Genomic DNA, 17,362 nt, shown 5'->3' on the forward strand with positions numbered 1-17,362 from the left:
ATGTATTTTTATTTATACTGTAAACTGTCTTGAGATTCCTATGGAAGAAGAGTGACTAATTAATAAATACATCATACCAAAGTGGTTCTTGTCACTGAGATACTTCCATTTATCTCTGTTAATCCCACAAGAAGGGTAGTTCATTGTGTTAATGCAGTCTCTAGTTCTCCTCTTCAAGTACACAGTCTCAGAACTCACCTTTCCTTGTCAGGTGAAGTACTGCAAAATAGGGTGTGAAGGCTTGTACGAATTGACGTCTCAGAACAAAGCAATAAACTGAATCTGTCATTTTAAATATAAAAAACCCGTAATGTGGCAGACATCTATATCAAGAGTATGCTGACAATAAGAATGGCCTAAAACCTTTCTGTGATGACAAAATACACTGACAGGAGGAGAAAATGTAGCAGGAATAACAGGATAGGTATAAGTCTGATATGGTATTTAACATTTGTCACAATTTATTTATTTATTTATTTAAAAAATTTAAACCACCACTCCTGGAATCAACTGGCTTGTAGCAGTTTACATAGATCTAAAATCCCATAAAACAGTAAAATTCCCATACAAAACCCAAGATGGCAGTAAAAAAACACAACAACAGGATGACCCAATATACCCCCCATCCCACCCCCCTCCCACATTCAGCGATCATCAATCCTCCAGGGGGCAGCTACAAGGTATTTCCAGGCCGCCTTTGTACAGGCCTGCACAGGGAGGGAGCAGTTCTCCTGGCCCGGCCTCAACCAAACACCTGGCAGAAGAACTCCATCTTACAGGCCCTGCAGTACATTGAAAGCTCCATCATGGCCCTTAGCTCTTCTGGGAGTTCATTCCACCAGGCTGGGGCCAGGACCGAAAAGGTCCTGGCCCTGGTCAAGGCTAGGAATGCCTCCTGGGGGCCAGGGACAACTTTGGTGAACAATTTTGGAGAATTTTGGCTGGAAAGAGCTTGGAAGGTCAAACAAAAGACAAGCAAGAATCAAGAAGAGACATTTAAGTGAAATCCAAAATACAATAATGAAGTTAAGCATTATATCATAAAATGGCAATGCTACTAAAGTGTGGGACTAGTTTTTACAGGTAGGTGTACAAAACCTGTGAAGGAGTAATCTCTTTTGGCAGAACATCCCACCATTGTCCTAGTTATCAGGGCATACTAAATTTTGTGGATATTAGAGGACTAACTCTCACAGCACATTCCCCTATCACAAGGCAAATTCAGACTCCATAGTTATTTAGGAAATGGTCTAAAAGTGCTTGACAATTCTCTGAAAGCTAGGCACCTTTGAGGTAAATTGTGCTAATCTATATAGGAATACTGTCATCTTAGGTGTGCTGTGGAGGCACACATCACCTGATCCTTGTTTTGGTCTAAAATGGAGGAAGTTGTCCATATATAAGAACCAAGAAGGAGACTAGAGATAAACTCTATTTTCCTGAAAAGACAAAGAATTGGTGATAAAGAATTATGTGTATGTATGATTATGTATATGTATATGTAATTGTTACAGAGTTTGGAGAAACGGTTTCTCTATAGACTATAATGTTTCAGAGAGAGAAACAGCCAGAAACTGCCATTCTACTGTCTGAGACTAGAAGAGAGAAGTGTCCCTTAGATTTCCCAGATTACTGGAGTTAATACCACACAGGCTTCACACTGCCTAGGAAGACTTAAATTTTAGAAGTTAGCCACCAGTGTGTGCCTCTTCTGGCAATCCCACTAAACTAAGGTGCTTCTGCCTTAAGTGTGCAACAGAGCTATTCCTCGCCTGCCTGTAGGACTTACATTTAAACCTTCCTTTTTTCTATGGATATGCACGAGTCTTTGAGAAACTCTGCTATTCTTTTTTCGAACACCTTTTGCTGTCTTCAAAGCTTTTGGAATGCTTCTCTCCCCACTCCCAAGCAGGAAAGTACAAATTCAGCATAGGTTTTGCTTTAGGCAAAATTTAATGCCATCACGACTGCATTCTGGGTCTTATCAATTCTTGTTAATCCCTTAGTCCTATTAAAAGCCTCTAAAAACCAGCATCAGAGGGAAACACTGAAGAATGGCTCAACCTGTTGGATATCCAGAGGAACTGGTTGGCCTTTGTGTGAGAGAAGATGCTAGACTACCCCTGTGCTAGACTGTATGGACCACTGGTTGATCCACCAGAACACTTCTTATTTTTTATGAAAAAATAATGTTGCTAACATGAGTATTAGGTTTGTTGGCTCCAGTGGCAAAGAGGCATAATCTATGAATTTCTCACAGATTATTGGGTAAGGCATGCTTACAGACAACAGCATGAGACAATAACATGGATTCCAAAAAATGGCTTGAGTACATATTCTATGTATATCAATGCACACACAGTTCAGTAAAGCAACAGACACACTCCCCCCCCCCAAAGGACATTTTTGTATTCTTTTCTGAAATGTTTGTTTTACGCTTAGTCTTACTGTGAATAGATATCATGTATATGTATTCACCTTTGTTGGAGAACCAGGATGGCTAAAAATTATTTATTATTTATTTATTTATTTATTTATTTATTTATTTATTTATTTATTTATTTATTTATTTATTTATTTATTTATTTATTTATTTACATGCTGCCCTCCCCGGGGGCTCAGACTGTGACTAGGCAAAATAGTACCTTGCAAACAGAAAACTTGAAAAAAAATTGTTTACCTGGAAGCTTTTATAGTTGTTCAATAGAATTGCATTACATTTGCTGCTGTTGCAAAGAAGAAACTTTTTGATAATGAATAAGAATCTATATAGATTTAAATTATTGGCAGTAAGTCCAAATAAGGTGTAGAATTTGTTTCAGTTTTGTTGGGTGATTGCATGTCATAGTGCATTACGGCTTTGTCAGTTCATATCCCATGGGCAAAAAAAAAAAAAAATGCTTTTAGAACAGATGGCAAACTTGCTTGCAGTCTGAAAAACAGCACATAAACAGAACCATCCTAAGTAGGTCTACTCAGAAGCAAATCTCACATTATTCAATAGGGCTCACTCCCAAGAAAATGCTCCTAGGATTTCAGCCATCATAGTCAAGCAGCATTTTAATAGACTAAAATGTATTACAATATTTCTAAACCCAGAGAAAAAGTAAGAACACTAAGATTGAAATATCAAGGCAGGAACGCTCACCAATGGACAGAACTGCATTACATCCAGGGAATATCCAGCATCCAATAGCACTCCTCAGAATCCCAAATGTTGAGTCAAACCAGGATTCTCTGAGAGTTCATGCATGATAGTGAGTCAGTTGGTTTACACAAATGCTACCTATACATGAACATGGCTGTGCTGCAGAACAGAAGCCTTACATGCTCATATGGCAAACGTATAATATGTGAATAGGACCCCAGCTATATGTAAACAGTTTTGTAGATTAACTGCCAATGAAAAGGAAATGCCAGCAGCAACCAGAAGATATGGACAAATGTTTCATGTCAAGTCTGGGCAAATGAACAAGGGCTAAAGCTAAGCAGCAAAATCTAATGTAAGTAGTGAAGTTTGGCATAGATAAATGCAAGTAGTAATACATAACCTTCTGGACAAGATGTAAATAAAAGAGAATTCCACTATCAGTCAGGCTTATGCCAGGGAAAATTATACATCACCAGTAGAACCCAGCAGGAGAAAATTTCACATTTAACCATCATATATATTAAAGATTTTTATTTACATATATTTAAAAACTGATATAACATAGCTCTTCATACTTCACAACATGATAATACATTGATATACTTTTTCATCAATTCTAGTAATAAACATTTTTTTCCTAAAAGGGAATAATACACTATTTAGAAACTTTGTGTTGGAATGTAAATACTTTTATCACAATAGTCTAACTTGGGTAAAACTTGTTAGACAGACTGTACAGTATTAAATTTGAGTTTATTGGCTTGTAGAGAGGAAGATTGAAATTGTCATGTCCTGCAAAATGACGCAATCGGATTTCAATGTATTTTTCCCTTTCAGTTATCAGAAATATATGGCCACTAATAAATTTCTGTTTAGATATATAATTTTTAACCTTCTAAAAAGTATATAATGTACTAGGGTTTGAAAAACTAATCTCACCCTCCCTCCCCTCCCCTCCTTGAAAACCTAATGTGTTAAATCCATACAAGATTTTGGAAATGAGAACTAATTCAATGGCTGGACAAAAAGATGTCATTTTGTCCTGTAGCATCATTTCATGAGGAGGGTGCTTTACTGTGACAGCACAAGATCGCTTGTACATTAGGGCCATTCTAAGGAGACCAGTGCTCCATCTAGACAATGGCTTGTCGAGGTGAGAGGCGCTGAGGTTGAATCTTGCAGTGCCGTCTGCCTAGTAGAAGCACCTTCCTCTGGCAGAGGAGCCTTGCTTTGAGCATTTTGCTTCAGCTGAAGATTCCATCCGTGGGAAGAAAGTGGACAGGATCTGCTGGATCTAAATCCCATTACATGATCAGATTCAAAGAATTACAAGTCTGGTAGTCATGCGGTTTGGTTCAGAGATATTCAGTTTAAGGTACTCAGGTCTGTTCAATTTTACAAAATGAAATTATGTTTAAATGAATGCTGAATCTGAGCTACACTTTGGATGGTGTGTGGTTGTTTAGTAGGCATGGGCACTTGGGACCACTTCAGCTGAAAAATGCCTGAAGCAGGGCTGCTTCGGACACAGATCAGTCAAATACGGTCTGAAGCAGCAAACGCCATAGGTTTGTATGGCCAAATCACAGCTGTCCGAATCATCCAAATCACAATTTGGACATACGCAAAGCAATTTGGCCACTAAAGTCAATGGTGCCATTAAAGTCAGTGGCAAGTTTCCCATTTCCATCTTCTCTGAGGCCTGGTGTTGGGGTGGGGGTGAGGTTTGTGTTAGAGGCTCCAAACTTTCACTGTAGCTTGAAGACTCTCTTCTCTACAGACCCCCCCCTAAGTTTCAAGGAGATTGGAACAGGGGGGCCAATTCTAAGAGCTCCCAAAGTGGGGGCCCCTATCCAGCTCCACTGTATTCTATGGTGGGAATTTAGATTATCTAGTCTAATCTCGCTCCATTGGATACAAAGAAGGCCAGATGGGGCAACCACTTTGAGTGCCCCTAGAATTGGACCCCATTTCAATCTCCTTGAACTCCCCCCCCCCCAGGCCATTGAGAAGACAGAAATGGGAATGTTAACAAAGCAGGAAGGGAAGGGGGAGATATCTAGCATGAAGATGCCACCCTCCAGGCAAGAGATTATGGGTATAAGCAGGAATTACAGCTCAAACTTCATACACAAAAGTTACCATCACCTCCTCTGGAAAAAAGGGATGCTACAGGCCAGAGCAGGGGATCTGTGGCTTCAAAACCCAGGAATTCTGTGATGCCAGCCTCCAGGTGGGATCTGGAGACTCACTGAAATCACATCACAACTCCATGATGCATTCTAATCTTTTAAAGAAGAAATATTGGCTGAATAGGTTTCTTCACTCTATTTACCTACAGTCAGTGAGAAAAACATGGTAATACTGTGTGCAACTGCTTTCAAAAAGTAAAATTCTTACTTGTGGGTTTTTACTGGTGTCTACCACTGCCACCTTAAGCAGACTTACAGCTTTCTAAGTCAACTGAAGTCTTTCCTCTGATATCCAGCATAGTTCTGGTGCAAAAGACCACTTGCCACATGGCTACATATTTAAATTGTTGCTTGTATGCATTGGCTTGCCAATAGATTGGGTGATTGTTCTTTGCATCATTAAAACTTAAAATAAAACTCTCCAGAGATTGTAGTGGTGTGGAGAAAAATGCTACCCTGTCTCATATGAAGAGCCTGAGTGTAAGAATGGCTCACTGGAAGACAACCAACACAGCATAATATATCAAGTGGCCTTCACGCAACTGCATCATGTAGATATTGAATGGGCTGTTACAATGCTGGGGTTTGATGGACAGGTCAGTCCTGCCCATTTCCTGAAAGCTCCCAATCCCCGTTAACTGAGCTGCTAACAGACAATCAGGTCCTATGGCACCTTGACAGAGCAGATGAGAGGAGATATTTGGAGCAAAAAGGAATTATCTACCTTTTTACTCTGAAGTCAAGGATTAGGTTCCTGTGAGGCTTGTTTCAGGGTCTGTCTTCAGACAAAGCAGAGTGGTAAAGGCCAAAAGAAGCTTCCACTAAATTATTAGTTCTTATTCTTCATTTTTCCAAGATGAACAGAAGGTATAGGGACAGACTGTGGTCTTCATTTGACTGGCAAATGGGCATCCCCAGCCCCAAGAAGGACATAAACACTTAGCTTGGCTTAACATGGCCACAGCTTTATTGACACGTAAACACTGAGTGTTGGCATGGCATAGGAGAAGACCCACTGCTGTGGTCAGCCAGCCACACTCCTTTTCCCATAGCAGCCCCTAAGGGAATCCTCCCCATTTCCCTGCTGGAAACCCAGGTGCCCCTTGCTGCTAAAATCCCATGCAAGGGAAGTGCCACCTGAAGTACCGCAGGGAGTGCACAGCTTCATTGATCCCCTTCAGGCCACCTGGCGCCTTCCCCTTGGGGCTGGCCCCACTCACACTCTGCAATCTCTTATGGAGGCCCCTGACCTAGGGAGTCAGGGAAGCAGGCCAGGCTCCCCTCCAAAACAGGCTCCTCCCTATGCCAACCCACCAGCTGTGATTATCAGAGTAAGCATAACCAAATAAACATAACAATAGCCATAGCACAGGGTGGGTGGGAGGGAAGCTGTCCAGCAACAGGCAAAAGAGTCTGGGCCTGCATACATGGCACCTTATATAGGCCTGGCCTCCCTGCCCCCTTTGGCATGACACTTCCGTGCCATCCCACTGCCAACACGCCACTCCCTACTCCAATGTGCCTTCTTGCCACCTGCGCTGCCGCCTGTCAACTTGCGGCTCAGGTAATTCAGGACCTATATTTGTATTATTCTGGCACTTCTACTCTGGGATTCAGTAACCCTGGAAGTAATCATTCATAATTTTATCTCAAAGTGTAGAGTGGCCATTATTTGGTCACTATCCCCAGAGTACATTAGCTTTATTCACAAATCAGTGAATGCAGGTACAATCCATATGCAGTATACATTTGATTTTTTTAAATACATGTACCTGGTAACTGTCATATTTATTTCAATGAATGTACTGCTGATTGTATGCTTTAAAAACTCCACATTTATCCAGGTACTGCCCCCCGTTTTCATTTGCAAAGTGAATCCACATTGTCTCTTTCTTGCATACACATGTTGGTTGTGTTTGCTGTAAGATTTGGACAGGGCTATTATTTTATCTTTGTTTCTTTGTCTTGTGCCCAGCAGAAACCGAGAGTTACACTTATACATATTTTCAAGGCTCCCTGCTCTCTGTAAGTCTTTAGCCCTTACTAGTGAATAAATAGAAATTTCTTGTTTTCATTTAGAAGAAAATTTTGTTTTTATACCCTGCTTTTCACTGGCATCCTGTGAGGTAGGTGAGGCTGGAAAGCCCTGGTGTTACTTCTCTGTAACAACAGCACTATAAGGTCTGTGATGAGCCCCAGGTCACCCAGATGGCTGCACGTGAAGGCCAGGGAATCAAACCTGGCTCACGAGATTAGAAGCTGCCACTCTTAGCCACTACACCTGTGTAGTTGTAGGGTGGGTGAGATATTTTCCCAGTTAATAACTTAAACAGAAGAAGGGAGTAAGAGACCTATTACACTTGAGCCCCTAAAGTAGCAGGGAGAGGACACCTTAAACAAACCTTCACTGGGTACTTCACAGATTATAGCTTCCTTGCCATAAAGACCTATGTACTTCCATGAAAAAGACTTTTATAAAACTCCTTGGTTTGGGCTAAGGATCGTCAAAGAAGGCTCAGGTAATGGTTAGGAACAGAATACATAATATACTACCTGAGATTTAACTAGTTTTCTTATACATCCCATCCAAGTCACAGGAGTGAAGGAAGAGTGGCTTACTATATAACAAAAATGGCTGTAACCAATGGAAACAAAGCCATTCTATCTTGGTTCAAGTGCAGTTAACATCTACTCGTACACATTGGTAACACTATAAAAAATCCCCAAGGCTTAAAAGCATTATAAATAAACTACTCATTTCATTGTGGCTTGCTAAGTACTGAATGTCTAGAACTGATGATTTTTTTCTTCAGATAATCTCTGCTACACTTTATTTTGTTGCTAGGCTAGATGCATAGATGTGCAGACAGATAAGTCCAGTAATAGTTATTAATTATCAATTGGACGCCTTGTTCTAGCAACTATCACAGTAAAGTGCTTGAATTCTTTTGGAGTGCCCTACTTCTTGAAACATTTTATTGTGTGTCATTTTTACAAGATGATTTTAAATTCCCCTCCTATTTTATCATATGATGTGAGCATGTATGTAGGGACAAGATTGCCCTTGAGGAGCATAAGCTCCAAGCTCTTTGGGCAAGGGGATTTTTAATACCATTTTGATCCAGGCAAAAATAATTGGATGGTATAAGGAGCTGGGGGTGTACATTAGGGACCAGGGCAATCAAACCCAGGGATGGTACTCTCTTTCTGGCATCACAGCAGCTCTGATTGGGTGCCAGCTCTGATTGGGAAATTCCTGTAGATCTGAGGGTCATGTTTGGGAAATGTGGGGTTTGAAAAGGGGAGGAATCTCAGTAGGAGACATAGAGAACAAAAGCAATCAATTCTCCAGTTGAACTGGTCTGAACAGCCTGGAGATCAGTTGTCAATCTCCAGCCTCCCACCCAAAGACTGGCAAGTTCTATAATGGCCTGCTTCCGTCACTGCACCTGGCCAGATGGCCATACTGTCCACCTGAAGTCAAGACCAAGACTGAGACCGAGTCATTATCAGTATGCACATCCAATTGCCTGCTCACGGTTCACCTTTGCTTGACAGTCGTTTATCATGGGTGTTGTATTGAAGCATATATTTTTGTCCGGCACCAAACGACAAATCTAAGCCCAAATATAAAGGAAAGGAAATTGAACTGAAACTCTATGAGTAACAGCACAATCCCAAGCAAAATTATATCATTTTAAATGCACTGAAGTCAATATGCTTAGAAGGGTGCAGCTCTGCTCAGGACGGCATTGTCAAGCCTCTAAAAATGAAGCTTCCCATTTCCAAAATCTTGCTGTTATTTAGCTTAAAACAAAAATCCAAGTTATTGATATACTGCTTCTGAATTAATAGGTTATCTACACTGTATAAGACAATCAATTCATTTAAATAGAAAAAAAGGTTCTCTTTCACATAAAGCAAGAGAGAGTACAAAAGCACAGCTCTTGTAATTTGGTAATATTGCAATTTTACAAACAATATTGCATAGAGAGTGTAAGAAAATAATTCCATCTTTTATATATCTATATATATATCTATATACAGAAGAACAACATTACATGAAAAGAGCAAAGCAAAACAAAATGTTAGCCAACCTCTTCTGGCAAATAAATATTGGGCATTTAAATTTGGAATAGTTTTGCAACTGCTGGACATTGAATGAGCTAGCGATTAGAACCGGGGCTGCCAATTCTGCTTGCTTGATTTTATTAACATCAAGAGATACTGCATACGAATCACTAAAGAAACACATTGCTGATCTTTCCTTGCTGACTTGGGTCATTTTCTTTCATTCTATAATCATATTATCTGATCACATCACCCCAGAAAGAAAGACTTAACAGATGCAAACTTTTCTTTTGGCACATTTTTGATACGTATTCCTTCTAAATCTGCACGATGTATGAAAAACTGCAAAATTTCACAACCCAGGCTTGCTTTCTTTTCAAAATTAATAAAATGGCAAATATCGAAAGCACAAAATAGTTCACAACTTTAAAGCAAGTACTGTCTCATCTCGCATTTACAACAGATCGCGTCTTCGTTTCATGAGTGGATCTGAAGGTGCAGTGTCATTGTATTAGATGTAACAAAAGTGTCAGTCTTTGGTCTTTAATATTAAACCAATACATAAAACTGCAGGGTTTTTTTTAAAGAACCAACCCAACACACAATTAACAGTGCTCACAAAGAGTTATATAGTTTTAGTAGAAAAATAAAAACAAGAAAGAGACAGTATCCACTAACCTTGTATAGCAGGGGATTTTTTTTTTTTGCAGTAAGTCACCTAATTTAGATATATGTAGTGAAGAGTTGTCTACTTATTATCCATAGTGCAGTAGATTTAATTCTGAAGAACACCCCATCCTCCTCCCTCCCAAAGTAGGGGAGGTATCCTAACCCTCACAGCAGAGCCTACTCATCTTTCTTTCAGAGAAGAAGCTCTAGCTCAATGGTTCAGGACAGTTTTGTTCATGTTAAATTTCTGATACTACAGTTTTCATGTAGCATGGCTAGGGTTGCCAAACTCAAGGTGGCACCTGAAGATTTCCCGTTACTATGAAGGCTCTTCAGATGACCGAGATCAGTTCCACTGGGGAAAATGGCTGCTCTGGACCCTATGGCATTATACTGTGATGAGGCCCCTCTCAGCTAAGCCCCCCCAAATCTCCACATATTTCCCAACCAGAGTTGGCAACCCTAAGGCTGAGGGAGATCTCAACCTGAAGAACTGCTGCCATGTAGGGTGAACAGCCCTGGGCAAGATGCATTTAGCATAGAGCTATTATTTCCTAGATGAAGTAAAAACTTTAAAACAAACAGACCAATGAATTGCCTCATGCTTATACCTTTGGGGTGGGTTTCTGCATTTCATACGAATTATATATTAACCGTGAAGGTCCTGCCATATTATATAAAACCCCCATCTCATACGGGACTTCAACTAAGAAAACCTTTTCAGTATCTTAATCATGAGTAAATATGCTTACATTGCTTCCTTCCAATCTTCAAGGAAAGAATTGGGTGACTAGGGATGTGGCAAAGCAGTAAAGACAGTAGAGTTGATATTTTATTCAGCACCTTGGTTTCAGTGTGAGATTCCCAGGTTCTGGTTTGTGACACATTTCCGGGAGACGGATTATGGTGAACTGGATAGGCTTCCAGGCAAATGCCTTGTCAAATGCTTCTATATGGCACCTCTGACAAACCTCCCAGTATTTTGAAACAAAGTTTACAAGAGTGCACTGTGGAAAGAGAAGAATGGGAGGAATCCCCTCCATATTTCAAATGCTATACATAGCGGCTCCTGAGAAATAATACATCTGGTTATTTTATGAGGTATAACAACAAATGCTGTGGGATTTTTTTTTTTGCACTTACCTCCCCTCACTGAAACCTGAAATAGCAAATCTGAACTTAGTTTTCCAACTTTTATACTATTTGCACATCATAACTCTCCATACAGATTCAACATCTACAGAGAATAAATTATTTTACGACCAAGCTAAAATCTAAATTCATTTCAGGCACAAGCAAAGAAACATTTGTTTAACCAAGCTGAGTCTAAAAAGACACACTGGGTAGTTTGGTTTTGACTTGGCCAGTCTGAATTAGTAAGAAAAAATTCTCAGAGCAAACTGTTCCTCTTTTTTTCTGTAATTTTCAGTGACCTTATATATTAATACGATGAAGAGTAAAATTATCACCCATTACCAAAGGCTTGCATATTATTTCATTACTATGAAGTTAGATGGCATTATTCACATGGTGGCTAACTGCTTAAAAGAGTAACATAATGGGCTGCTGTAACCAAATGAAGAATACGGTTCCATAGTCTCTTGTGATAAGTGCATCATTACCACAAACCTTGCCAGCTGTAGACTAAGCTAGGAAGCTACAGATGGCTTCAGTACACAGTTAGAAAAGGGGCACACTAACCTTTGGTTTAAAGCAGTTATCAGATGACTAGAGATCATTAGGCTCCATTTTAAGAGTTTTAAGAATCCCATAGCATCTTAGAATGTTAAAATCTAAGAATCTTAAAATACATACTGAATGATTTTAAAAGACACTCTGTATTGCCATCAACACTCCCATGATATACGTTTTTAATGCTAAATTTGTGGGGAACCTTAGGCAAAAGTCAAGCTCCCTGTCCATTTCTATCTTTGCCACAGTCGGGTTGTAGTCCATCTTAATCTGCAATGTTTATTTCAAAGGCATATTTTTAGTTCATTGTGGCTTCCTGAAAGGAGTCTAGATGTGAGCTGGCTACACGAATGCAAGACAGAACTTGGCCCTCTGGCCAAGCATTTGAAGTAATCTGGTTTAAGTAGCAAGCTGCTGCTGCTTTCTTTGTCCCCCATGTTCCTTTTCCTGCCTGGGAGAAGGAGGTAGGGAGGGACAGCATTTTTAAGACACATTGATATCTATTGGTTGCCTCTTTGCTAATTTAAAATTAGAAATGTGACCATGGACAAAAATGCTTATAACTGGAGAAAGCACTCAGCATTTCATTTATGGCATAGCTGTAAACAGTTCCAGCCCATAGTCCTTTTATATGATTACAGATCATGCTAGTACACCACCTTGGAGTGGATCCAACCAGCTTTTTTGCTGGTGGAAAAGGGAAGCAGAGTCTCCTTTGACCACCAAAAGGCTATATTGGGTATCATGAGAGCTGAAGAGGGAAAACCCATGCCAAACAAAGGGTGAAGTATGAAAGGAAAATGAAACAAGATATGAGTGCAAATCCTGGCTGGATCCTATCCTTTGTATTTTCTGGCCTCTACAACATCCAAACTTATTTGGAAAACTAGTTAACTCCACTTAACAGATACATACACTAAATAACACACTTGTAATCCACTTTCAATGCAGTTTGCAAATGGATTCAACTTGCTGAAGTGGATTCAAACTGCATTATTTGGGTGAAAGCATCCAGAATGGCCTGGGCAGTTAACTGAATGAAATAATACTGGCATGCAAACTATCCAATCTGAGATATGATTTACTGAGTGGCCTGGTTGCTAGTGGGTTATCATTATTAACTACAGATTTGTGTAGACAGATTTTCTGTTAGAAATCTAACAAGACAATAAATACTATCAAATAAGGAATCCTATTAAAATGACAGTACCAATCAAAACAGGAGGCAACTCCCTGGTGACTGCTTCTATACTTCCCCATGAATTTGCCTGTCTTCTGTCCATCTGGTTAGGAAGCCATGCATGTGCCATGGACAGTAAGGGGGCAGCTGCAACGGCAGCACATGAAGCTACATGTAAATCCGGTAGTACCTTCCAGTGACTCATCACAAGATTTTAAGTTTATGAATCTTGTCTGCATTCCATAAATGTAAAGATATGTATGCTGATTATGACTACAAGCCAATTTCTCAGCATCTCGTTGCTGTAGCTTTTTACACTTTGCTTTACATACACACAATTTAAATTTAAAATGAAATGTCTTATGACCATTGAGTAGAGCGCATTCTTCAAAGACACACCTGAGAGATTCTCCACAGCATCAATCTGACCGCCATTTCTTCATTTAATATCTGCTCACGGAGGCTCAATGCTATTATGCCTTGAAATACTTAACAACTGATAACAGAAAAAGGGTATTTAAGAGAACAACAATCCAAATGGCTATCATTTTGTTCATTCACCATGTTAGTAATTCCAGTACACTGTGTTCAAATGGCTTTGTTTTTAAAAGCCATCTGCTTTAAAATATGTAGCTCCAATCCAGTGATTTCTTATGGACAGATGGAGCCTGCTTCATCTCAGTTGACTTTGGTGGAAGAAACAGATCTATAGGCATATTTATTTGTGTGCATGGATTTGCTCTCTTCAGTATGATGAAAACAAACCCTGTATATTTAAGGGCTCCCCATATGCGTGTGGAGCTTCCCCATTGAAAAATAACTATCCTGCGAGAAAAGTGCTTGTAATGTCCCTTACAATCCATTATCTGTTTACTATCCTGACATTTTTTCCCTTAGACTAGTCTTTTCATTTCCCCACCTCATCCCCGCCTTCTTTTCATATTTGTTGTAGCATATTCTTACAGAAATGTCTACAAAGTCTCCTATCCTAATTATTCTTTAGGGTCTCACCGGATTATTTCAGGAATTCTGTGGCACCACTTTTGTTTCATGAAATGGATTCCCATGCAATAGTCAGGTAAATCTTTCAAGATTCAAGTACAAAGAAAGCAAAGCAAAGCTAATGCTAGTTTAAATCTGGGCAGGAAATATTGCTAAGCACTTTAAAAAAACTTACCTAACCTAAAAAATGGTCAGCATAGGAGACAAACAGGAACAAAGCACTTACTTTTAAAGGAATGCCACTCAGGGAGGGATTCTGTCTCTTGTTGTTTAAAAACAGGAACTGATTTTTAATTGTTTAATAAAGCAAGCATCACACAATGCTTCGAAATTTTAAAATCCAGGGATAAAAGTTTACATCCAAAAAAGATGAGTGAAAATTGTGCTTTCAGATGGTAGACTTCTTTATCATACCAATTTATCTTGCCATTAGATTTTGGGCAAATATATATAGCATCATATCAATCTATATCTATCTATATCTATATCTATATATATTTATGTATATATGTGCAGTTTCTCATGTACAGTTCCTGCAAAAATCTAAAACAATGTGCTTCACTTCATCTATAGCAAAGGCACCTGTGTTTCTCCCTTTTTGGACAAAAGGGGATACGAAGATCCAAGTTTCCTGATGGAGGCAACCGTTTTATTCTCTTCTTTCTTCCATCTATAATGTTCATAAGCCAGACAAGAAGGCCGCATTGTATTCCTGCTTACACTGGAAGAGGTTGCTCTGTGGGTGGTTTGGAAAGTCATGATTTAACAAGGGAAACCAAGCAGAACTGTGAAGCAGAGGGACAGTAACAAAAAGGCTATTCTGGTGCAAGGAGGGATCCGAAGTCTTTTCAACTCCACAAGCAGATGTTGCTACTGGACTGGCAAGTTGAGCCTGCTCCTGCTGGGGAAAGGTAAAGTTTACCATTGGGACAAACACAGAGTTCATAGATAGTCTGGCGAGTCGTTGATGAACTTGGCGATGAGGAAGAAGAAAATGAACCCACTGGCAGATTCCCTAGTCGGATTGAGTTTGCATTTAAAAATATCTAGGAGGGGGGAGAAAAGAAAACAAAGTGTTGTCTTAGGTCATAATATGAGAAATTGGTTCAATGAGCATGTAGTAGGGTTGCCAAGCTCCAGGAAGGGCATGAAGATCTCCTGGAATTACAACTGATCCCCAAACTACGAAGATCAGTTCCACTGGATAAAAATAGATGCTTTGGAGGTGGACTCTACAGCTTTATATCCTGCTGAGATCCCTCTCTTCCACAGATGCTATTGTCCCCAGACTCTACCCTCAGATTTCCAGGAAATTTCTAACCCAGAGTTGGCAACCCTAGCATGAAGGGTTAAAACATCTCCACCATAAGCACTGACTAGACCCTTCTTTCCATATCCATTTCCAGAGTGGTTCCTATAATCATCATCCTGGTCAAAGAATATGTAATTTTGGCATTTTATGGAGGGATAATCAAAGTTTATTTCCTGTTTTGTCTTTTCTCACATCAAGACAGCCTGTCCTTCAAACAGATGGGTCATGGTAAATATTTGCAATTAAGATGCCAGAATACACACATTAACCATGTAGATTATGATGACAAGAAAGATACAAACTGGAAATGTTCTTAAAATATTTCCAATCTTGTTTGCATATGCTGGCATTCTACTTTCCTTAATCACAGTCTTCTAGTCAAATCTCCCCACCCTCTTTCAAATCGTATTGGGATGTATTTCAAAATGAGCCATTGAGAATATAGAACCTGCTTAGATATTTATTCTCAAAAATTCTAAGTGTGGGAACCAATTGTCTCAATGACCGTTTACACACTGGAGGTTTCCGGCTGCAGGCTGGAGTTTTAGTTGTGGCAGGTTGCCCCACCTCTTCTTGCACCCACATGGGGGAGCATTTGGCCTGGTGTACCCCATCCACCCCCAATTTGTACTCCTGCACAGGAGCTGGGGCAATGAAGCTCCCAGTGCATAAACGGTCAAAGTTAGAACAGGCTGAATATGCTTTGTTGCACAGTAATGGTCACCTTCCTGTTCTGAGGAGTACAGCCATATTTTATTGGGGATTAAATCAATGTGTGATGTAATATAATTTCTAAGGATGCCACAGATAACCTGGAAAAAACTGGATATCCATTTGCCCTTGAGATGGTTCTTTAATCAAATGAATATTCTGAAAGTGCTGATAGACCCACAAGAATTTGCAGTTTCCTGTGGATGGATACCACTAGCCAGCTGTTTTCACCTAGAGAGCTTGGTACAACTAATCAATATAAACCGAAACTTTTGCTAAGGCATTTTATGATCCTTAGATTGCTAACAATGGTTCCCTTGGAGTCAAAGTAGCAATGCAGGCTTTTCTTTAAAAAACAAAACTAAGAAACGTGTGCATCATTATTCAGCCTTGTACTAATATTTCAGCATTTACTGCTTTATATACTAAATATAATGATTCCTACAAAGGCACATCCTTCTGCAAATTTATGTGTTCACATTGCAGAAAACAATGGGATCCTATAGTGGTGCAATGGCTGGCAATTGAGCCTTCATTTGTACAATCTAAGTTTTCTTTATTGGGATGCAATACATGGTTTGGGCTGATGGTTAAATATTGATGTAAAGCTGGAGGCTGGAGCACAGTGTATGAGCACATCAAAGTTAGTGAAATGCTTTGAAAATGAAAAGTGCTACATAAAGACATATATTTGAGCACTGTTCTTTGGTGATATTGATTAACTGTGGCCCACTTATCAGCCCTAATTAGAGAAGGAAAAGCTTATGCATTTTTCATCATTAGTGTTGCAATTATATTTATACATTAAACATGCATCAACATAATGAAGTTCCAGAATGGCTCTGATAATGACAAGGAATTATGCAACTAATAATATGATGCACATTATAGATTTGCTGTTGATCTTTCCAGACATGCCATATTAAGCCCAACTAGGAAACTAACCATTTACCTGTTTATACCTTTTCCAGTACTATCAGTACTATCAGTACCAGCAATGATGATATGTCAATATTATGCTAGGCCTATAACAATTTGTGGGCTACCAAGCTGAAAACAACCCACTGGACTTGTACTCTGAGGTGCCAAATGTTTGATACCTATGTCACTTTTGTAATACCAAGTAGCTGAAAATAACATGGTCAGTTTTCTGTGGCATGTGATGTGGCTCTGAAGACTTTCTAGAGATCTAGAAAAATATGAACTTTGTAAACCACACAGAAAAAAAGAAAAGAAATAGCACCCCATTTGGCCTGGAGGACAGAATAAGCCCTAAGAGGTACAAAATACTGAAAGTCAAGGATAGAGTGCTGCTGAGTCTCTTGATATGGCAGGTGAGGTCCTGCTGGCGGCTCCCACATCCTACTGCCACTGTTGGCTAG

General features: G+C 39.6%; 1 protein-coding gene across 8 annotated transcripts in view; it reads right to left on the reverse strand.

Annotated features, from left to right (window-relative positions):
- Positions 1-3,671: 3,671 nt before the first annotated feature.
- The window catches only part of SGCZ (sarcoglycan zeta), a 629,523-nt gene continuing 615,832 nt past the window's right edge, over positions 3,672-17,362 (reverse strand). For all 8 annotated transcript variants that reach the window (XM_077302072.1, XM_077302077.1, XM_077302076.1 and 5 more), the window contains one exon: positions 3,672-15,003. In XM_077302072.1, the coding sequence (XP_077158187.1) occupies positions 14,806-15,003 (198 nt within the window). In that variant the 3' untranslated portion in view covers positions 3,672-14,805. The remainder of the gene's footprint in view (positions 15,004-17,362) is intronic.

Source organism: Paroedura picta, chromosome 10 (genome assembly GCF_049243985.1).
Source record: "Paroedura picta isolate Pp20150507F chromosome 10, Ppicta_v3.0, whole genome shotgun sequence".
In the NCBI taxonomy this organism is placed as follows: domain Eukaryota; kingdom Metazoa; phylum Chordata; class Lepidosauria; order Squamata; family Gekkonidae; genus Paroedura; species Paroedura picta.